Source organism: Lacerta agilis, chromosome 10 (genome assembly GCF_009819535.1).
Source record: "Lacerta agilis isolate rLacAgi1 chromosome 10, rLacAgi1.pri, whole genome shotgun sequence".
NCBI classification, from domain to species: domain Eukaryota; kingdom Metazoa; phylum Chordata; class Lepidosauria; order Squamata; family Lacertidae; genus Lacerta; species Lacerta agilis.
The window spans coordinates 14728303-14746297 of record NC_046321.1 but is presented as its reverse complement, the minus strand read 5'-3'; the positions used below and the strand labels follow the sequence as shown (position 1 = coordinate 14746297).

At 45.4% G+C, this 17995-nt stretch overlaps 1 protein-coding gene across 13 annotated transcripts in view; it reads left to right on the top strand.

Moving 5' to 3' along the window:
* Positions 1-17995, top strand: part of CALD1 (caldesmon 1) — a 105168-nt gene that overhangs the window by 86016 nt on the left and 1157 nt on the right. For 7 of the 13 annotated variants that reach the window (XM_033162832.1, XM_033162834.1, XM_033162833.1 and 4 more), the window contains 9 exons: positions 135-295; positions 3511-3772; positions 6106-6246; positions 11475-11518; positions 11611-11689; positions 12846-12983; positions 14234-14329; positions 16633-16713; positions 17165-17198. In XM_033162832.1, coding sequence (XP_033018723.1) covers positions 135-295; positions 3511-3772; positions 6106-6246; positions 11475-11518; positions 11611-11689; positions 12846-12983; positions 14234-14329; positions 16633-16713; positions 17165-17198 — 1036 coding nt within the window. Of the gene's footprint in view, positions 1-134; positions 296-3510; positions 3773-6105; positions 6247-11474; positions 11519-11610; positions 11690-12845; positions 12984-14233; positions 14330-15526; positions 15582-16632; positions 16714-17164; positions 17199-17995 lie in introns of those variants that run through there. The other 6 variants (XM_033162843.1, XM_033162841.1, XM_033162839.1 and 3 more) reach the window with 2 other exon arrangements.

The following is a 17995-nucleotide window of genomic DNA, read 5'->3' as shown; positions in this document are numbered from 1 at the left end:
CCATCCCTGTTGCAAAACATCTGCAGAAGATTAATGGCCCATCATCTGCTTGCTGACAGCAGGAGAGGGATGCCTCTCCCTACCCCTCCGCGGTGCTAGGATGTAATTGGTTCATTTTCGCAACGTCTCTCTAGCAGATAAAAGACAGCAAGCTGATCAGGGACAAAGCACCCAAGGAAGATGCTAAGCCTGGCTGGGATCGCAAGAAGGGAATTCCAGACTCAAAGCCACAGAATGGGGAGCGTTTCCAGGAACTCCCTGCCCACAAACTTAAGCATACGGAGAATGCTTTTAGGTAAGAGATACACTCGTAAGGGGGCAATGTTTTATACTTGGGCCTGGTGTTGCTTTTAATGGGTCTTGGCTGCAACAGGATGAGCTGTGCCGTAGGAAAGACAGAAGCCATTTTTACACGGGAGGCATAAAAGGGTTTCTCGCTAACCTGTTAATCTGCAATTTGTACATAAATCCTATGTTGGCTAGAGTTCCCGTTCTCGTTACCCATGATTTCTCTGCCCCATTGGCAACAAGTACAGCAGTTAGGTCAAAAGTGCAGTGAAATGCCCAGAAGTCTAGCCTCCTGCATGGCCTTAGCTGAGTCCTGAAAAGTTTAATCTTGCACAGTTTACTCTGTGAAGCACTGGGCAATTTGCATAGGGCAGCGGCGTTGGCGTGGTGATTCTGACTGCAATGTTTATCCTTTAGGAAATTAAAAGGTAAGCAGTGAGTTAGCTATAAGAGCTGGCGACTGCCAGTGTGGCGAACCAGTTCGAGTGTTAGATTAGGACCAGATAGGCCCATCCAGTTGTGAAGCTTGCGGCATAACCTAGAGCCAGTCGCTGCCTCTTAGCCTAACCTCAGCCACAGGGTTGTTTTGAGGATAAAATGGGGAGGGGGAAGCATATATGCTAACTTGAGTTCCTTGGAGGAAAGGTGGGGTGCAAGGTCTACCTCTCACAATATAAACCGACCTGGACTCTGTATTTATCATCTGAGGCCTTTGTTTGTGTGGCTCCTCCACAAGAGATCTGGAAGGTGGCAAGGAGAGCCAGTGTGGTATAGTGGTTAAGAGCGGTAGACTTTGTTGTGGGGGAGGAAGGGCAAGGAGAATGTGAGCCGCTTTGAGACTCCTTCGGGTAGTGAAAAGCGGGATATCAAATCCAAACTACTCCTCCTCCTCCTCCTCTTCTTTTCTGCAGTGGCTGCCCGTTTGTTTAATGCTCTCCCCAGGGAGGTTTACTTGGCACCTTCACTGTATATCTTTAGGTGCCAGGTGAAAATGTTCCTCTCCGATCAGGCCTTTGTCCGATTAATATTCTACAGCCTTTTAAGTGTGTTTCTGTTCCAGCTATTTATTTGTGCTTTTATCTCGTGTTTTTACCTTGTGAACTGCCCCGACATCATTTGATGAAGGGTGGCATATAAATCAAGTAAAATTCAATATAAATAAATAAATAAGGTAATAATAAACAATTAAACGTTGCAACAAATGCCCCAGATTTGGTGTAGGTTGACATTCTCATGATCTGAATGTCGGCAGGATTTTGCTGGGAGGGGAATTTCGCTGGCCTCGTTCTCTGTCCCCTGGCTAGCATGAACGTTCTCTAGAGAAACTTGCCTCGGGACTGGGCCACTTCGGACAACAGGGCGAGAGAGCTCACTTTGAACCACGTAAGAAACACAGCTCAAGAGCCAGCGGCAGAACCTCGTTTCTCTTGCTCTTGCGATCTGCCCAGATTCACCGCATGTTCTCAGATGCCTCTTGCAGCCCCATCTCAGTGTGGCCCTGGGAAATCAACACTGCTCTACTTACTGTAGAGGTTGGATTCGCCAGCTGTTTTGTTTTAATCTCCCGCTCATTTCCCCTGTGGCCCTTTCAGAAGATGAGATGATATTGTAAACGCCGCTCACAAGCCTCCATTTCTGTAAAGCTGAAGCTATTTAGGGTTGTAAAGATGACCCCCGAAGCTGCATATGTCTGCAAACCTAAACCATGCGTGTTTGAGCCATATAAAGATACAGTGTGAAGGGCAGTCCTGAGAGGCTCAAAGAATATTGATTGATTTGCTGCATTTGGTTCCCCATTGACACTTGCAGTGTACACTATTTTTTTAAAGTAATAATAAAACAATACGCAATAAAACTGTGTGTGTATGTGTGTGTTATGCATTAAATATATAAAGTACAGCAAACACACAAGTGCAATGAAATGGTTATATATTTTCTCCGAATCCCCGACAAACAAATACCCAAGGCAGCTTGCAAAAAACAAATAATTCAGAAGTGTAATGAGAGCAATTAAAAACATGCATAGACTATATTAAAAGCAGCAAATCTAAGGAGGGCAGCATAAGCACAACAGGTAAGGATAAAAGGCCTGATAAAGATAATTTTTGCCGGGTGCCGAAGTGACACCAAAATAGGTGCTGGGTGCTGCTGCCTGCGAAGACCATTCCAAAGTCAAGGCCGCCATCACTGAAAAGGAATTTTCCTCAGGAGCCACATGCTTCAGAGAGCAACAGGGAAAATATCATGCTATGATTCCCTGATGCTTAAGTGAGGACCAGTCTTCCCATTAAAACAGAATGAGCTGGTGGAATTCTGGATTCTACCAAATAATAATAATTATAATAATTAATAAATATATTTATACCCCTCCCATCTGGCTGGGTTTCCCCAGCCACTCTGGGTGGCTCACAACAGAATATTTATAGTAATAATAATAAAAACCGATAAAACATCAAACATTAAAAACTTCCCTAAACAGAGAAGACATCCCTTCAGATGTCTTCTAAAAGTCAGGCAGTCGTTTATTTCCTTTACATCTGATGGGAGGGTATTCCACAGGGCGGGCGCCACCACTGAGAAGACCCTTTGCCTGGTTCCCTGTAGCTTTACTTCTCGCAGTGAGGGAACCGCTAGAAGGCCCTCGGAGCTGGAACTCAGTGTCCGGACTTCAGACTGCAAGTGGCAGAGTTTTATTTATAGTGCTCTCCCATGTGAAAAGTGCATAGTATACTTTCAGTGCAAGTAGACAAATAGGGACCGCTCCGGTTGGAAGGTAAACAGTGTTTCCGTGCGCTGCTCTGGTTCGCCAGAAGCGGCTTTTGTGATGCTGGCCACATGACCCGGAAGCTGTCTGTGGACAAACGCCGGCTCCCTTGGCCTATAGAGCAAGATGAGCGCCGCAACCCCAGAGTCGGACACAACTGGACCTAACGGTCAGGGGCCCCTTTACCTTTATACTTTCATACTGGGGAGAGAGCTAGGCAAGAACCACTCTCCTTGATGTGCTAGTTTATTATATTGAGGGAGTTTTTTTAAAAAAATGTAGAAGAGAATTGAAAGTTACGACACCCCATTCTTCACTCTGAAGTGGTCCAGTTCAGGGTGCAGTGGTCTCTGCCATCCATTTCATTTTGCATCATTTCTAGATTGATCCTCACAGTGCCAGTCCTGAAAAGCCACAGAAAACTCTTCCTCACTGTCACTTGCTTCTTTCTTTCCCAGCCGCCCAGGCCTCAAAACCACCCCAGATTCTGAAGAAGCCAAGCCAGTGTCCCACGTGGAGGCTGGCAAGCGGGTGGAGGAGCTGCGCCGTCGCCGAGGTGAAAACGAGAGCGAAGAGTTCGAGAAGATGAAACAGAAACAACAGGAGGCAGCCGTGGAGCTGGAGGAGCTGAAGAAGAAGCGCGAAGAGCGCCGGAAGATTCTGGAAGAAGAGGAGCAGAGGAAGAAGAAGGAGGAGGCAGAAAGGAAAACTCGGGAGGAGGTAATAGCTGCTTGATGTATTCCAGGCTTCCTCAACCTCGGCCCTCCAGATGTTTTTGGCCTACAACTCCCATGATCCCTAGCTAGCAGGACCAGTGGTCAGGGATGATGGGAACTGTAGTCTCAAAACATCTGAAGGGCCGAGGTTGAGGAAGCCTGATGTATTCAGAACAAGACATTGTTGTGGTTGATGGAGGAAACTGCCTCATACAAAGAGATTCCACTGGTGCATCTAGATAAGTTTTGTCTACAATGATTGGCAGGGAAAGGGTAGGCACTTTGACCCTCTGTGTGCATGGGTGTCTTTGTAGAGCAGTGGCATTGCACACTATATCCCGAGCATGGTGAGGGACGAATCACCCAGCTTCCTACCATAAGAACAGGATCATTGCTTTGGGTAAATATCTAAATTGAACCTAAGAATTGTGCCTAGCTTCTGGTTGTACATCTCTGAATTGGGTTGCTCTTTTCCTTTGGCAAAGATCCTTCTGGTGGTGTTGTGACTCAGAATTACTTTAATGGAAAAATCTGGTTTAGAATAAGCTCTTTAAACGGAGGGTAATTGCCTTTTAAAACTGAGCGCCTAGCTCCTAAAGCCCTATGCCTTTAACGAAAGACAGCAGCACATTCCAAAAAAGGAGGCAACCAGTGACTAATATTGAAATACACTTTAAGGGAAATACTCCTCTCAAGAGATACCGGCAATTGTATTGTACGAGGTGGTCTTTCAAAGCTTGCAATATTGTTGGTTTGTTTTATTACTTATTTCACCAAATTTACACACCGCTTGGTTGTAAGCAACAGCAACAACTTCTTCAAAGCAGCTTACAAAAATAATAAACAATGAAACGAGTTCTTCTCTTCCTAAATTCTACTTGCAAAAGTAGCTTCCGTTTATGGATTATCCTGCCATTTTTTACTGTTGTGGCATAGGACGGTCAGGAATTCTGTCCCCTTGCTACAGTTCTAGCTGGGTGTGGGGAAGATACAGAAATTTACCACATGGGTAGGAACTGATAGATCCCAGTTGTTTGCTTTTAAATTGAAAAACTGCTCTGTTGAGAATCATAGCATCATAGAATCGTAGAGTTGTCCTTAGTTCTTAATTTTTATTGTGTATGAGTGATTGCAACAATATTAAAGGAAGTGCAGTTTCCACTGTAGATTGACTCCTGTCTTCATGCGCTAGTATAGAAATGCCACCACTTTTTCTTCCAATTTCCACCACTTTTTCTTCCAATTTCTTCATAACTGTAGCCTTGTTCACTTAATAGTACTATATTTGTTGGAAAAGCCTCAAAACCAGTTTAGCACTTGGAAATGGTGTCCAGCTGCGCTTCCTGCTGCGCTTCCCTGCTTCTCCAGTGCTTTTGCAGAGTTCTTCAAACTTCTTCTTACGCAACGGTGTGTGTGCCTTTCTTGCCAGCAAATAAACTCCCACAAAGTCTAGCTTGTTTTAAGCAAGCACGCTTTATTTACAAGCATAAATAACGGAGCTTCTCTCCCGGGCTTACGGAAGACATGTCTGCACTCCGGTCAAAAGAGAAACCAGGACTGAACAGAAAAAAACAGTGCGTCACAAATCACATAGACATCCTGTATACAGCAGATACCCTGGATGTTGTGACACATCTTCCCTGTGGGAGGGGCATACTGTTGAGCTTATTTAACCCTGAAAGCTCCAAACCTCACAATATTACATCACTTTCTGGGTGACCAGTCAACTCTTTGTGCCATTTCTTTAATTTTATTATGTTATACAAGCTCACTAAATGAAAGAACACAAAAAACTCCCAACCAACTTGATAGCAATCACATAACAGACTGACAAATGTCCTCCTCTCAGCTCCGTACCTAACATCAGTAACTGAATCCTACTGTGACCTATTTGGATGACACCTGATTGGCTCTCTAAACAGTCGTGCTCATTGGCTACATTCAAATGAAGGAAAGCTGCTGCATATCAACCTAAGCAAGTTGTGCTTCCTTTTTCTGGTTATTTGGATATAACTTTTGATAAAATACAGATAATTGAACAAACATGGTTGCATTACATTCTTCATTAAATTATCTTTCCATTGATAAATAGATTTATGGTATTACTCCAAAAGAAAGTGGTGTTATGAGCCATCAAACCTCAGAAATACACTTTTCCCAAAAGGTTTCCACAATTTTGGCCACTAGTGTATACTCTAGTGGTGGCTTTGCTGAAGCAGCCGTGAAACTGCTGTTGCTCGCTACCTGTCCTGAATTTGGTGTGGGGGGTGGGGGGGTGACGTAAACATGAAAATGAGCTACAAGCTACTCATTCACTACATATTGTGAGTTTGGTAGGAAGAGAAGAGGCGGCTGAAGGAAGAAATTGAGAGGAGAAGGGCAGAAGCTGCTGAGAAACGCCAGAAGATGCCCGAGGAAGCCCAGAGTGAAGACAAGAAGCCATTCAAATGTTTCACCCCAAAGGGTTCCTCTCTCAAGGTAAGGCGTCCTTGGGTCCATGTGGAGGGTTAATTGCAGGTCAAGAAGGAATTTCAACTGGCTTCTAGTGTCCGTACCATTTTAATCCAGGTTTGATTAAATATGCCCCCTGTTTCAAGGGATGTGGGTGGAGCTGTGGTCTAAACCACAGAGCCTAGGGCTTTGCTGATCAGAAGGTCAGTGGTTCGAATCCCTGCGATGGGGGGAGCTCCCGTTGCTCAGTCCCTGCTCCTGCCAACCTAACAGTTTGAAAGCACGTCAAAGTGCAAGTAGATAAATAGGTACTGCTCCAGCGGGAAGGTAAACAGCGTTTCCGTGCAGTGCTCTGGTTTGCCAGAAGTGGCTTAGTCATGCTGGCCACATGACCCAAAAGCTGTACGCCGGCTCCCTCGGCCAGTAAAGCGAGATGAATGCCATAACCCCAGAGTCATCCGCGACTGGACCTAACGTTCAGGGGTCCCTTTACCTTATCCCTTATTTCATGGTGACTGGTTCTGCTGATAGCATCTAAAAATTCTAATTGCTATACAAAAATTCAAAGCAACAGGCCTTGCCTATTGGCTCACTCCAACATGATGGTCAGATCATGCTTAAAGCACTTTCAACACATTTAAAGCACATAGCTTCCTTCTGCCACATCCTGGGAACTGTAGTTTTCTCCTCACGGGCCTATATGATTGTCAGCACTTTTAACAAGTTACAGTTCCCGCAATTCTTTGGAGGAAGCAAGGTGCTTTAAATGTTCGCTGAATGTGCTTTGAAGACAGGTGCACCGACCCCTGAAGGCAGAGCGGTCTTTGGCCCCCTCAAGATCTGCTGGTAGGGTGCCGAGCCCCCTTGATGTTGAGGGGGCCGAGGAGGCTGAGTGCAGAACAGTTCAATGGGTGGCTCCTCCTGAGCACAACAGAGGAAGCTACATCACGCTGGGCTCCCCACTCAGCCGCTCCCAACGATGTGACACCATGCGCTCGCCAAACCCCCTCCCCCCCTAATCTTGGGCGCAAGACACCGCCTCTGTTTAAAGGGATGGTTTGGCTGTGGCCCGCCTCCCTTTTTTAGTTTTTGGAGGGAGTGTCCAGGCCACATTCAAATACATGCTCTATAACTGTGCAAAGTTTTTACAGAACTCAATCCTCCGTGAATAAGGTTACCAGCTTTTCATGTGTCTGTTTTGGTGCTCTGTGCTTTGTGACCAAAATGATACCAAGTATTCTCCCCACACCATCAACAGCAACAGCATGCGGGGTGTTATATATTAAGCTTGGATCCTAGAACAATAGGCAGGTAGGGTCCTAGAATGCAACAACTGATTGGGCTGCTCCCGCAGGCTCCAGGAGGGAAGCTGAATCAGCCAAACGGATGCAACCCATTGTGTAACTAATGTATATAAAGCCAGAGGGTTTTTTGGGGTGGGGGGTGGGGGTTCATTCACTCTTTTACGAGCTGCAATAAAGAGCATGAAATCACTACGCGACTCTGACTATATTTCATGGATGTAGCAATGTGAAGAAGAAAAGCTTTGCTTACCGAATTTGCTACCCTGTTACGGGTCAATGCCAACTGGGCAGCCGCTCATGGCAGCACCACCTACAAGGCCTCATCAGACAATCGTAAGAGATCATAGCTCAGTGGCGGAGGACGTGCTTTTCATGCAGAAGGTCTCAGTCCCTGCTATCTCCAGTTTCTCAAGCTTAGAAGCAGCAGTGGGAAGCAGGGTTGGGCTATGCCACTCACCCGACCTTACGCCAGCTGAGTTGCTGCTGCTTACCAGGATATAGAGGGCGAGGTCGGGGCTGTGCAAACGGGATGGCAGAGCCAAACCAGCACTCCTGCTGGCAGGTTTGCACTGCACCCACTGCATGTTTGCCTCGCCCTCCATGCCAGTTTGTAGCAGCCTCTCAGCCAGAAGGCGGTCAGGGGCGTGGTGCACCATGTCATCTGCAACTGCTTTAAAGGATCTGATAGCAGGTGTTGGGTGGGATTCTGTGTGCAAGACCCTGCAGAGCTGTTTTAATTGAAATGGACGATGCTCATCTAGATGGGCTCTCGTAAGTACTGTTTGTAGATTCCGACAAATTTGGAAAAGAGGTTTCACCCTTCCCTGACTAGTTCTCTTCATTCCCAGCTTGATCCACATCTGGAGTTGAATTTGGGCTAATAATAACAATAATAATAGGAAGCTGCAGAGTGGGTTTTGCTGTTACTGTTGTTCTTTTTCATTGCTTATGCTTCCCAGAAGAAGATTCTTATGTGCTGCCTTGCGAATCCTGGTGTGTGTGTGTGTGTGTGTGTTGCTTGCACTCAAACCAGAGATCTGTCTCTGCTGTGCAGAACCATTAACAGCAACAAGAGTTTTGCCGCTGATTTTAAAAGGACAGTGTATTGCACCCTATTGTTTTAGATTGAACAGGATGTAAAATTCAGACTGAGAGAGAGAGAAACAGGCTGGGTTAGGAATTCGGATTTAGAGAGATCATAACACCTTCTGCTTTTGATGTCATGTTTTACAGATTGCTGCTTGTTTTTACAGATCTCTCCTGCTTTCTGTCTTGTTTTGCAGATCTGTTTTGTAATTCTGTTTACCGTATGTGCCCAAAAGGTTTCTAAGTCGTGAGCATGCTAGTGTTGTGCAGTGATATCTGTTTTCCTGTGAATAATCTTGTGCTCAGCTTGATCAACTCCTTCAAATGCATTTTCTTTCTCCCATTTTTTGTAGGCTGGGGGGGCAGTCAATGCAGTTCCCTCCAGAGGTTGTCAGGCTCCCAACTCCCATCAGCCCCACCCAACATGGCCCATGTTTGGGGTGGGGAGGCCAGGGGTTCTAGTCCAGCAACATCTGGAGGGCACCAGAGGGCAAAGCAATTTTAAATTTGTTCCTTTGTTCATCCCATTCATCAGCCAACCATTAAAACCACATGCAAAAATATACACAATACAAACCAAAAAAGGCAAAGAGCATAAAACACCAACAGCAGGTAGAGATACAAACCAATTTAAAAAGTTATGTGAAAATGCAGCATCACGACACTACTGGGCAGATAAAACAGTGTTTCCCTGAAGCCAAAAACTTGGGGTGCTGCAACTAAAAAGGCCCTCTCATGCGTTACTGACACCCATCATACTTCTTAAAGTAAGAGCCCTGGAGAAAACCTTAGCAGTTCGTGTGAATAGAAGCCTTGCAGTCTCTTGACAATTTTTTTGTGTGTGTGCTCAACTTGGGGCTTGAACCCACGACCCTGAGATTAAGAGTCTCATGCCCTACCAACTGAGCTATTGCTAAAACGTGAGCCTAAGGCTTGCCAATCGGAAGGTCGGCGGTTTGAATCCCCGCGACGGGGTGAGCTCCTGTTGCTCGGTCCCTGCTCCTGCCAACCTACGGTAGTGCAAGTAGATAAATAGGTACTGCTCTGGCGGGAAGGTGAACGGCGTTTCCGTGCGTTGCTCTGGTTTCACCAGAAGCGGCTTAGTCATGCTGGCCACATGACCCGGAAAAACTGTCTGCGGACAAACGCCGGCTCCCTTGGCCAGTAAAGCAAGATGAGAGCCGCAACCGCATAGTCGTTTGCAACTAGACTTAACTGTCAGGGGTCCTTTACCTTTACCTTTAACCTACTGTACCAAGGTGGAGATTCAAATCTGCTGCTCTGTTAATACTTGGCTCTGCTTCCTCTACCTGCATGCGGCCCCCCAGAAAGTTCCTCACAAGGAAATGTGGCCCTCAGGGAGGAAAAGGGTTCCCACGCCATGCTTGACCCGTGACCTTCCGTGTGCTGCTGAACTACAACTCCCAGCAGCCTCAGCCAGCATAGCCTATGATTTGTGACAGCGGGAATTGTTCATTCAGCTACATCTGGAGATGGATCACAGGTTATCCACCTCTGGAATAGAGTTAGATTTAATCCATTGGCTTCCAGTCCATTTTACTTTTGCATGCACTCACTCACAAGTCTGTTCTGTCTTGTTTCCGCCTTAAGCTATTATTATTTTTAAATGCACGGAAACGTGCATTTTGCTGATTATTTTAAATGCATTTTCTCTCAGAAAGTGTTTTCTCTGAAATTGCACATTTAAAAACTTGGAGTGTGTGCGTGTTTGTGGTTGTGATGAGACAATATGGGACATCCATAGAGTAAAAGAATCAGATGGATTGCTAAATTCCAATCTGCAAATTAATCTGGGATGTGCAGTGAGGTCCGTTCATACCAGAATTATTGGATTCTTCAAGAATCCCTATAAACTGGGTGGGCTGACAGAAAAGCATACTGCCATGTTTATCATTCTCCAAGCAGGTATCTCTTAGTGGTTCTCAGTTAAAGAAAAACATGAATATATAGGCGCAGAGGGCGGCAAATATACTAGCCAGACAAGAAGATGAAAGTGGCTGGCCATTTCAGATGTGATCGATTTCCTCACAGGAAGTGCCCATAGAGATATTGCTGTAGATACAAAAAGCACTGAGAGTGTGTAAATTAGTGTTATGTTCTGATTGCATATGCAAATGTTTCTCTGCATTCAGCCATGGCTTTCTAGCGCATACATGTGGATTAAAAACAAGTAACTATATGTGGTTGCTAGACATGTGGCTTGTATGTCCTCCTCCCCCCACGTTGAAATACTATTATCCGTGTTGGAAACACGTGGTTTTTGAAACAACCCTGAGACAGTTTGAAAGAGGGAGAGAATTGAGGGATTTGTAGGGGGATTGTGTCCTTCTCTGTGTGTTACGTTGCCATCTTGTGGCGGTGAAAAGCACACTGCGTTTGTGGCCACCTGCAACCCCAAACTTCCAATCTGAGGGCGCTCTGATTCTGCAGTCAAGACATTATCATGCAAGTGAATAAAAATCCCTCCCTGCCTCCTTGCACAGTGGATTATTTGGCACAAAGATCCCAGATATCTCCTTTTAAATGTGCTTGTGGGAGGGAGTTGCTGGGTTTGTTTGGGTTTGTTTTATTGTGTATTTCAATTGTCCCTTCCAGCTCTACAATTATGAGATTCTAAGAGACTCTCATTCTTACAGAATTGCAGAATCCACAGCAGGCCCTAACTAGCCATGACTTCCTTCCCCTCCATGGTCACCTCATCTTGTGGTGTTGTTGTTGTGTGTTGTGCTACTGTTTTATTTAGTACATCTTTGCTGATCACTCAGCTTCTTCTCTTTTCACCAGGCTCTGTTGCCTTAGTAAACCATGAATTTTATTTTACTTGACTTTTCTTTTCTTTTCTAGATAGAAGAACGTGCAGAGTTCTTGAACAAATCTGCCCAAAAGAGGTAAAATATCCTTGCTGTAGCAACAAGAGCATTGTAAAAATTCGGTGCCCAGCAATAGGGACTAACATTATTCCTTTTTTTTTTTTACATAGTGGAATGAAACCTACCCACACAACTCCAGTCGTCTCCAAGATAGACAGCAGGTTGGAGCAGTACACTAGTGCAATTGAGGTGAGCTTATTGCAGCTTCAGGATGTATTGGGTTCCTCTGGTTGGCTGCTGGCAAGGCCCAGAAAATGTACTTGAGGCTCCAGGCCCAGCTAAGAGTAAACTTGGATGTAACACAAAACCATGGTTTGCTTAGTGAAATTGGTTAAACATTTGCCTACAAAGTCTGCCTACAAACCCATGTGTTTAGTGTCAATGAACCCAAAACAGAAATCTCAGTCTGAAGCTGGTTTGTAAAGAACAGCTTGAACTAACTACAATTTGATGAAGAATCTGAATCTACAGATTATTGAAAGCCAGAGTTAGGGCCAATGCTCAGCCTCCAGAGGCTGCTACACCATGAAGATGGGAGTGGACTTCAGAATTTGTGTGCTGAGCGAATGGGAAACAAAGGCAGGCCAGCAGCTCACAGCCATAGTTTTTCTATTGTTTGTTTGGAAGAACCAACCATGGTGTGGGTTCTTAACTATGGTTAGCACAATCCACGGTTTTATGTTATGTCTGAACCCAGCCACTCCCTCCCAGTCCCTTTTGTTAAAATCTTGGTTCTTCTCTGAGTGTTTGCATACCGTAACTTTAAGCTGGAAAGGAAGAACCGAAAGCATCCTTAGAGGAAGAATCTTTGCAGCAGCTGCAGCAGCTTCAATTCTTTTTGAATTCAAGCGGTGACTGCAAAGGAAGGACCAAAAGCATGCTTAGAGCATGCTCTCGGTTCTCCCTTTGCAGCCTCAGCAAGTGAATTTGAATCGCATGATGTCCGGTGATTGGCAGCCGGACACTCCCATACACCCGACCCTATGGCTGGATGCAGTTCCCTCCATCTGCATCCCTACCTCCAGACACTAAGCAAGCAACTGTACAGCTTTGCCTGACACAAATGGCACAGCAAAACAGAAGTGGGTGTTGTCCACATACTGATGCCATTTCGCCCCAAATCCCTGGATGACCACTCAGAGTGGATCAAATCTTTCTCTCGCCAGCTGCATTCACAGCCAAGTGCTCCCCCAACATGGCTATGGTGCTTAGGGAAAACCCCTCCCACTGGTGCACCATAGATCCCTCTGCAAATGGAATTAAATAAGGAAAAATAATAGCTGCTCACTACGCAACTGAAGCAACATCTGATTTGGCCTCGAGACTGACTGGCTTCTTCCTGCAGGGCACCAAAGCTGCAAAGGCCGCCAAGCCAGCAGCCTCTGACCTCCCAGTTCCTGCCGAGGGAGTCCGAAACATAAAAAGCATGTGGGAAAAAGGCAACGTGTTCTCGTCACCTTCTGGCACAGGGACGCCCAATAAGGTATGTGTTCCCCCCTCTAAAATCACGCACACGTTTAAGGGCCTCTGCTCTCATTCCAGATAGCGGTCAGGGCAAGGGAGGAATGGATGCTTAGCTCCACTTTTTGCAGGGCTTGGGGTAGCAGAAACCTTCGCCGGTCCATGTCTATTAGGCATTGCTGATGGATGGAGAATCACAAGTGGGAAGACGGGTGTTGCATTCAGGTCCTGCTTGCAGGATTCCCAGGGGCACCTGGCTGCTGACCACCGTGATAACAGGATGCTGGACTAGATGGGCCACTGGCTTAATTCAGCAGGACTCTCCCTTATGATCTTAATCTGCACTCTGCGTCTAAATGGCAATGGGGCTCTCCACTGCACAGCCCCCTAGACTAGAGCATCTGCTCTACGTTTTGAGGACACATCATTCAAAGCCCGCCACTTCCGTGAAGCTACGAAACACAGGCTTGAGATATGACTTATTGTATTTCTATGCTGCTCTTCATTGGAAGGAATCCCAAAGTGGCTTACAGACAAGAAGTAACATCACAGAACATCACAAACACAGCATAAATCATGTAGAATAATTAACGAATCTTCAGTAGAACAATTGCAATCTATAAAAGACTCTTTAACAAGGCTGCAACTAAGAAATAAGCTAAATATTACAATTAAAGCAAAGGTCATATTGGGTTACTAGCAAATCGGCACAGCTTTTGTAATCTATAAAACAACATTAACAAAATAGCACCAATTTAAAAAATAAGCTAAGCATCACAATAAAAGCAAGTCATATTGTGATAAACAAATCAGTGCAGCATTCATAATCTATAGAACATTATTAACAAAATAGCAGCAAAAAAACAACTAAGCACTGTTCAGTTCATACAGAAACTCTCCACATTCCCATGCCTCATAATCTTTCACTCTGTTCAGCTCATTAAAATAAGAGTACACTTTATGCCCGTGGCAGCAGTTCCCTTGTGCAGGGTTCCTTGGGCTGGAAGTGGGGCAGCACAGGTGAAACCAGACACCCCTGATGGCAAGCAGATTATCTCTCAGCTCGCTGTTGTTCTTCTGGAAACTGCTCCCTTATGGGGGCTCCTAGGGCTGGAGGGTGGGGCAAGGCAGGTGGAGAAAGCTGGCCAACTCAGTGTCTCTCTCCCCTCACTTTGGTTTCACTCCCAAATCCTTACCACCACCACCCTGCTCCTTTTATAATTCATCCTTACATGCAACCTGTAATCACATTGGGAAATGAATGTTCTGCAGGAAACAGCTGGGCTAAAGGTCGGCGTCTCCAGTCGCATCAACGAATGGTTGACCAAGACCCCAGAAAACAGCAAATCGCCTGCTCCAAAACCATCGGTGAGTGCTTGCCCTTCTGTTTACAGTACCTTCGTCCTTTGGCCATCAAACAGCTCCAGTTTAACACAGCAAGGTGAAATGCCGGTAACTTCCTGCAGAAGCGAGTCCAGAAAAGAACAAATTCTGCACACAGTGGGAAGAAGAACGAACTCTGGTACTATTTAAGTAGACGTTACTGGCTTCGTATTTTGGTGGTGGTAGAGTTGCTTGATCCTCATTTATGGAGTCAGTTTCTCCTCCTCCTCCTCCTCCTCCTTCTCCTCCTTGCCATCACCACATACCCATGGCTTGTGAGCATGGGGACGGTGCCTTGTACTGTGAATGGCCGGAGCAAGGAAGGAACCAGTGCAAGATAGAGGCTGCTGTGCATGAAGGCTGTAGGGGATCAAGTAGGCTAATTCATGGACCCTGCAATTAAGAAGGGCCATTAATCATCATAGTGGGACCTTTACGTTTGGAATGAGTGTCTCCCCAGTTACCAGATGCTAGAGGGGAGAAATAGGCGATGGTAGCAACCACCATTAGTTCCTGGTGGCCAGTTTCCCTAGAACAGAGATGGGGAATCATAGAATTGTAGAGTTGGAAGGTGGTAACCCCAAGGGTCATCTAGTCAAACCCCCTGCAATGCAGGGCACCAAATGAGGCCCTTCAGGTCTGTCTGTACCCAGCCCTTTACCAGTCCCTGTCCTTCTCTATGCTGTCCTCGAGCTCTTCTGCCTGCCTGGAATGTGTCCTTGAATTGTGGAAATGCCTCTTGCTTGCGAGGATGTAGGAGCCTCTGACTTTTGCATGGCTGGAATATAGCTTACTGAGCAAAGGTATAAAGTCACACCTGTTGCTCCACCCACTTTTGCCTATGGCCCCGCCCACTACTGGCATACGCAGCCCTCGCCCCCCAAGGAAGGTTGCCCGTGATGCAATGCAGCCCTTGGGCTGGAAAGGGCTCCCCATTTTCGGTCAACCTGTATGCTCTTCTCCATCTCTGGTCAAAACTCCTTGCTGGATGTTTGCAAGTACACAGAGAAGTAAATTTCATGCATCATAAATCGGCACTGCAATTAGTCAGTTGGCATGTGCAAGAGCAACAGAAGTGGATCAAGACTAACCTGTCCTTTTCTCCAATTCATTCTCTCTTTCTCAGTTGATTTCTCTATTCTCTTCTCTCTTTTCACCATCATCTCCTTGGCTGGATTCCAGATACCTGCTGTTCTATTCTTCTCTTGGACTGGCTGTTTTCTGTTAAACTAGTCAGGTAAATCTCTCTCTGAGCTACCATCGTGCTAAGCCGCAAAACCGTAATCCTGCAGATCCAGTCGTAACCAGGCTTCCATTCATACAAGTCCTGTTTATGTCAGTGGGGCTGTTTTCAATAAACGAAAGACCCGTGGCAATATACGTATATGAAATTGGTCTTAAGGGGTCTAAATAAGACACAACTTGTGTTTGGATCTAACAATGCCATTGCTTGAATCATGAGTAAACAAACAAACCCCTGTGTTGCAAAATGTGAGTCAGCAATATCAAAAGCAACATGATGACCAGAAACAAATACAATATGAAAAACTTCATGGAATGATTCAAAACTAACAAACTGAAGTCTCTGAAAGTCCTTAAATGAATCTTTACCCAGCGGAGAACAAGCTGTGAAGCTTTGTATAATCAGCAAATGAGAAATACTCTGGAACAGTGCTAATGCAATTATGTAGTCAGCAGTGACTGCATAATTGCATGAGCACTCTTCCAGAGTATTTTTCATTTTCATGTATATTATATCTATTCGGGGGAAAAGATTGGTTAATGAAGAAATTTCATATCTTTCCACTAACGAGTGTTGAACTAATTCGCTGGTGAAGAATTCAACGAAACAGTAGTTGTTATCAGGAAACACTGCTCAGAGTTGGACATCAGAATTGGACACTTGCCGATTATACAAAGCTTCACAGCTTGTTCTCCGCCGGGTAAAGTCTGGCATTGTGATTCATTTAAGGACTTTCAGAGACTTCAGTTTGTTAGTTTTGAATCATTCCATAAAGCTTTTCATATTGTATGTTTCTGGTCATCATGTTGCTTTTGATATTGCTTGAATCATGGCATATGGCCCCTCTCCCTTCCCCTGAGCATCCCACCCCAATCTGCCTTGGGGTTCCCCCAGCCTGCTAGAGCAGATTTTTTTGGGGGGGGGGCGAAGGAGGGAGGAAAAGTTCTGTTGCACAAATGGCAGTCTTTCCACTTGTGTGGTGACTTAATTGCTTTCTCTTTTTCAAACTTCTCGCTTTGTTTCCCCGTCTCCTTCTTTGAACTAGGACTTAAAACCTGGAGACGTATCCGGAAAACGTAACCTCTGGGAGAAGCAGTCAGTTGAAAAAGTCACTTCCCCCACAAAGGTAAGAGGTCGCAAAGAGCCACCTCTGAAAGCTCGGTATTTTTCATCTCTTTATACCTTTCTTCTGAACAGTATCTAGCAATCTATTGGGAAATAAACACTATGTTGTTTATAGTGTTTATAGTAGAGAGCCAGTGTGGTGTAGTGGTTAAGAGTGGTAGACTCGTAATCTGGGGAACCGGGTTCATGTCTCCGCTCCTCCACATGCAGCTGCTGGGTGACCTTGGGCTAGTCACACTTCTTTGAAGTCTCTCAGCCCCACTCACCTCACAGAGTGCTTGTTGTGGGGGAGGAAGGGAAAGGAGAATGTTAGCCGCTTTGAGACTCCTTCGGGCAGTGAAAAGCGGGATATCAAATCCAAACTCTTCTTCTTCTTCTTATGTTATTATTATATGTGCACAGAAATAACCTGACCTGACCTTTAAAATTTGTGCTCTTCTTCTGTAATTCAGGCGACAGCGGCCGGCAAAAAGTCAGAGACCAATGGTAAGTGAAACCGCAATTTTATTTTATTTTAAATTTTTTTTGGTGTTCATGGTGTGAGTAAGCTTCCGGGGTGACTCTAGTTTGAGAAGTGGATTCCAGGAATGGTGGCATAAGTGAGGGAGCAGGGTTTGCTATTTAAGATTAGTTTGGGTGAGAAACAACATTCCGTATTAGAGAAATAGCCCCAATAGCCTTTCTCCGATAGTGGAGGGAGGTGTTTGGTTACAAGAGTCCAGATTAACAGAGTACTATAGAAGTATGTTTGCCATCTAGTTTTAGGTGCTTCGGAGTTGAGGTCCTCAACCAATTTTTTTAAAAAATTGAGGTGGTGTATTTCTCTTTCCTTTTTAATGAGGGCTTGGTTGAGTGGGGAAGTTGCTGCTATGAGGGGAGTGGGACCTATGGTTTCAGTGTGGTGGATCCTCTTCTTTCTCCTTCAAGTCTTTTTCCGCATTATTGGCTTAAAACAAGAGGTGGGGAACCTGTGGCACTCCAGATTTTAAGACTTCCAACTTGCACTGTAAGCAGGGCCAGTGGTCAGGGATGACCAGCACTTAAAATTTTAACGTTCCTCATTCCTTAAGTGTTCGTGCTTTACCCTTTTGATAATCAGTTAGCAGGTAAACCAGGGGTCAGCAACCTTTTCCAGCTGTGGGCCAGTCCACCGTCCCTCAGACCATGTGGTGGGCCGGACTATATATATATTTGGGGGGGGGATGAACGAATTCTTATACCCCAAAAATAACCCAGAGATGCATTTTAAATAAAAGCACACATTCTACTCATGTGAAAACACG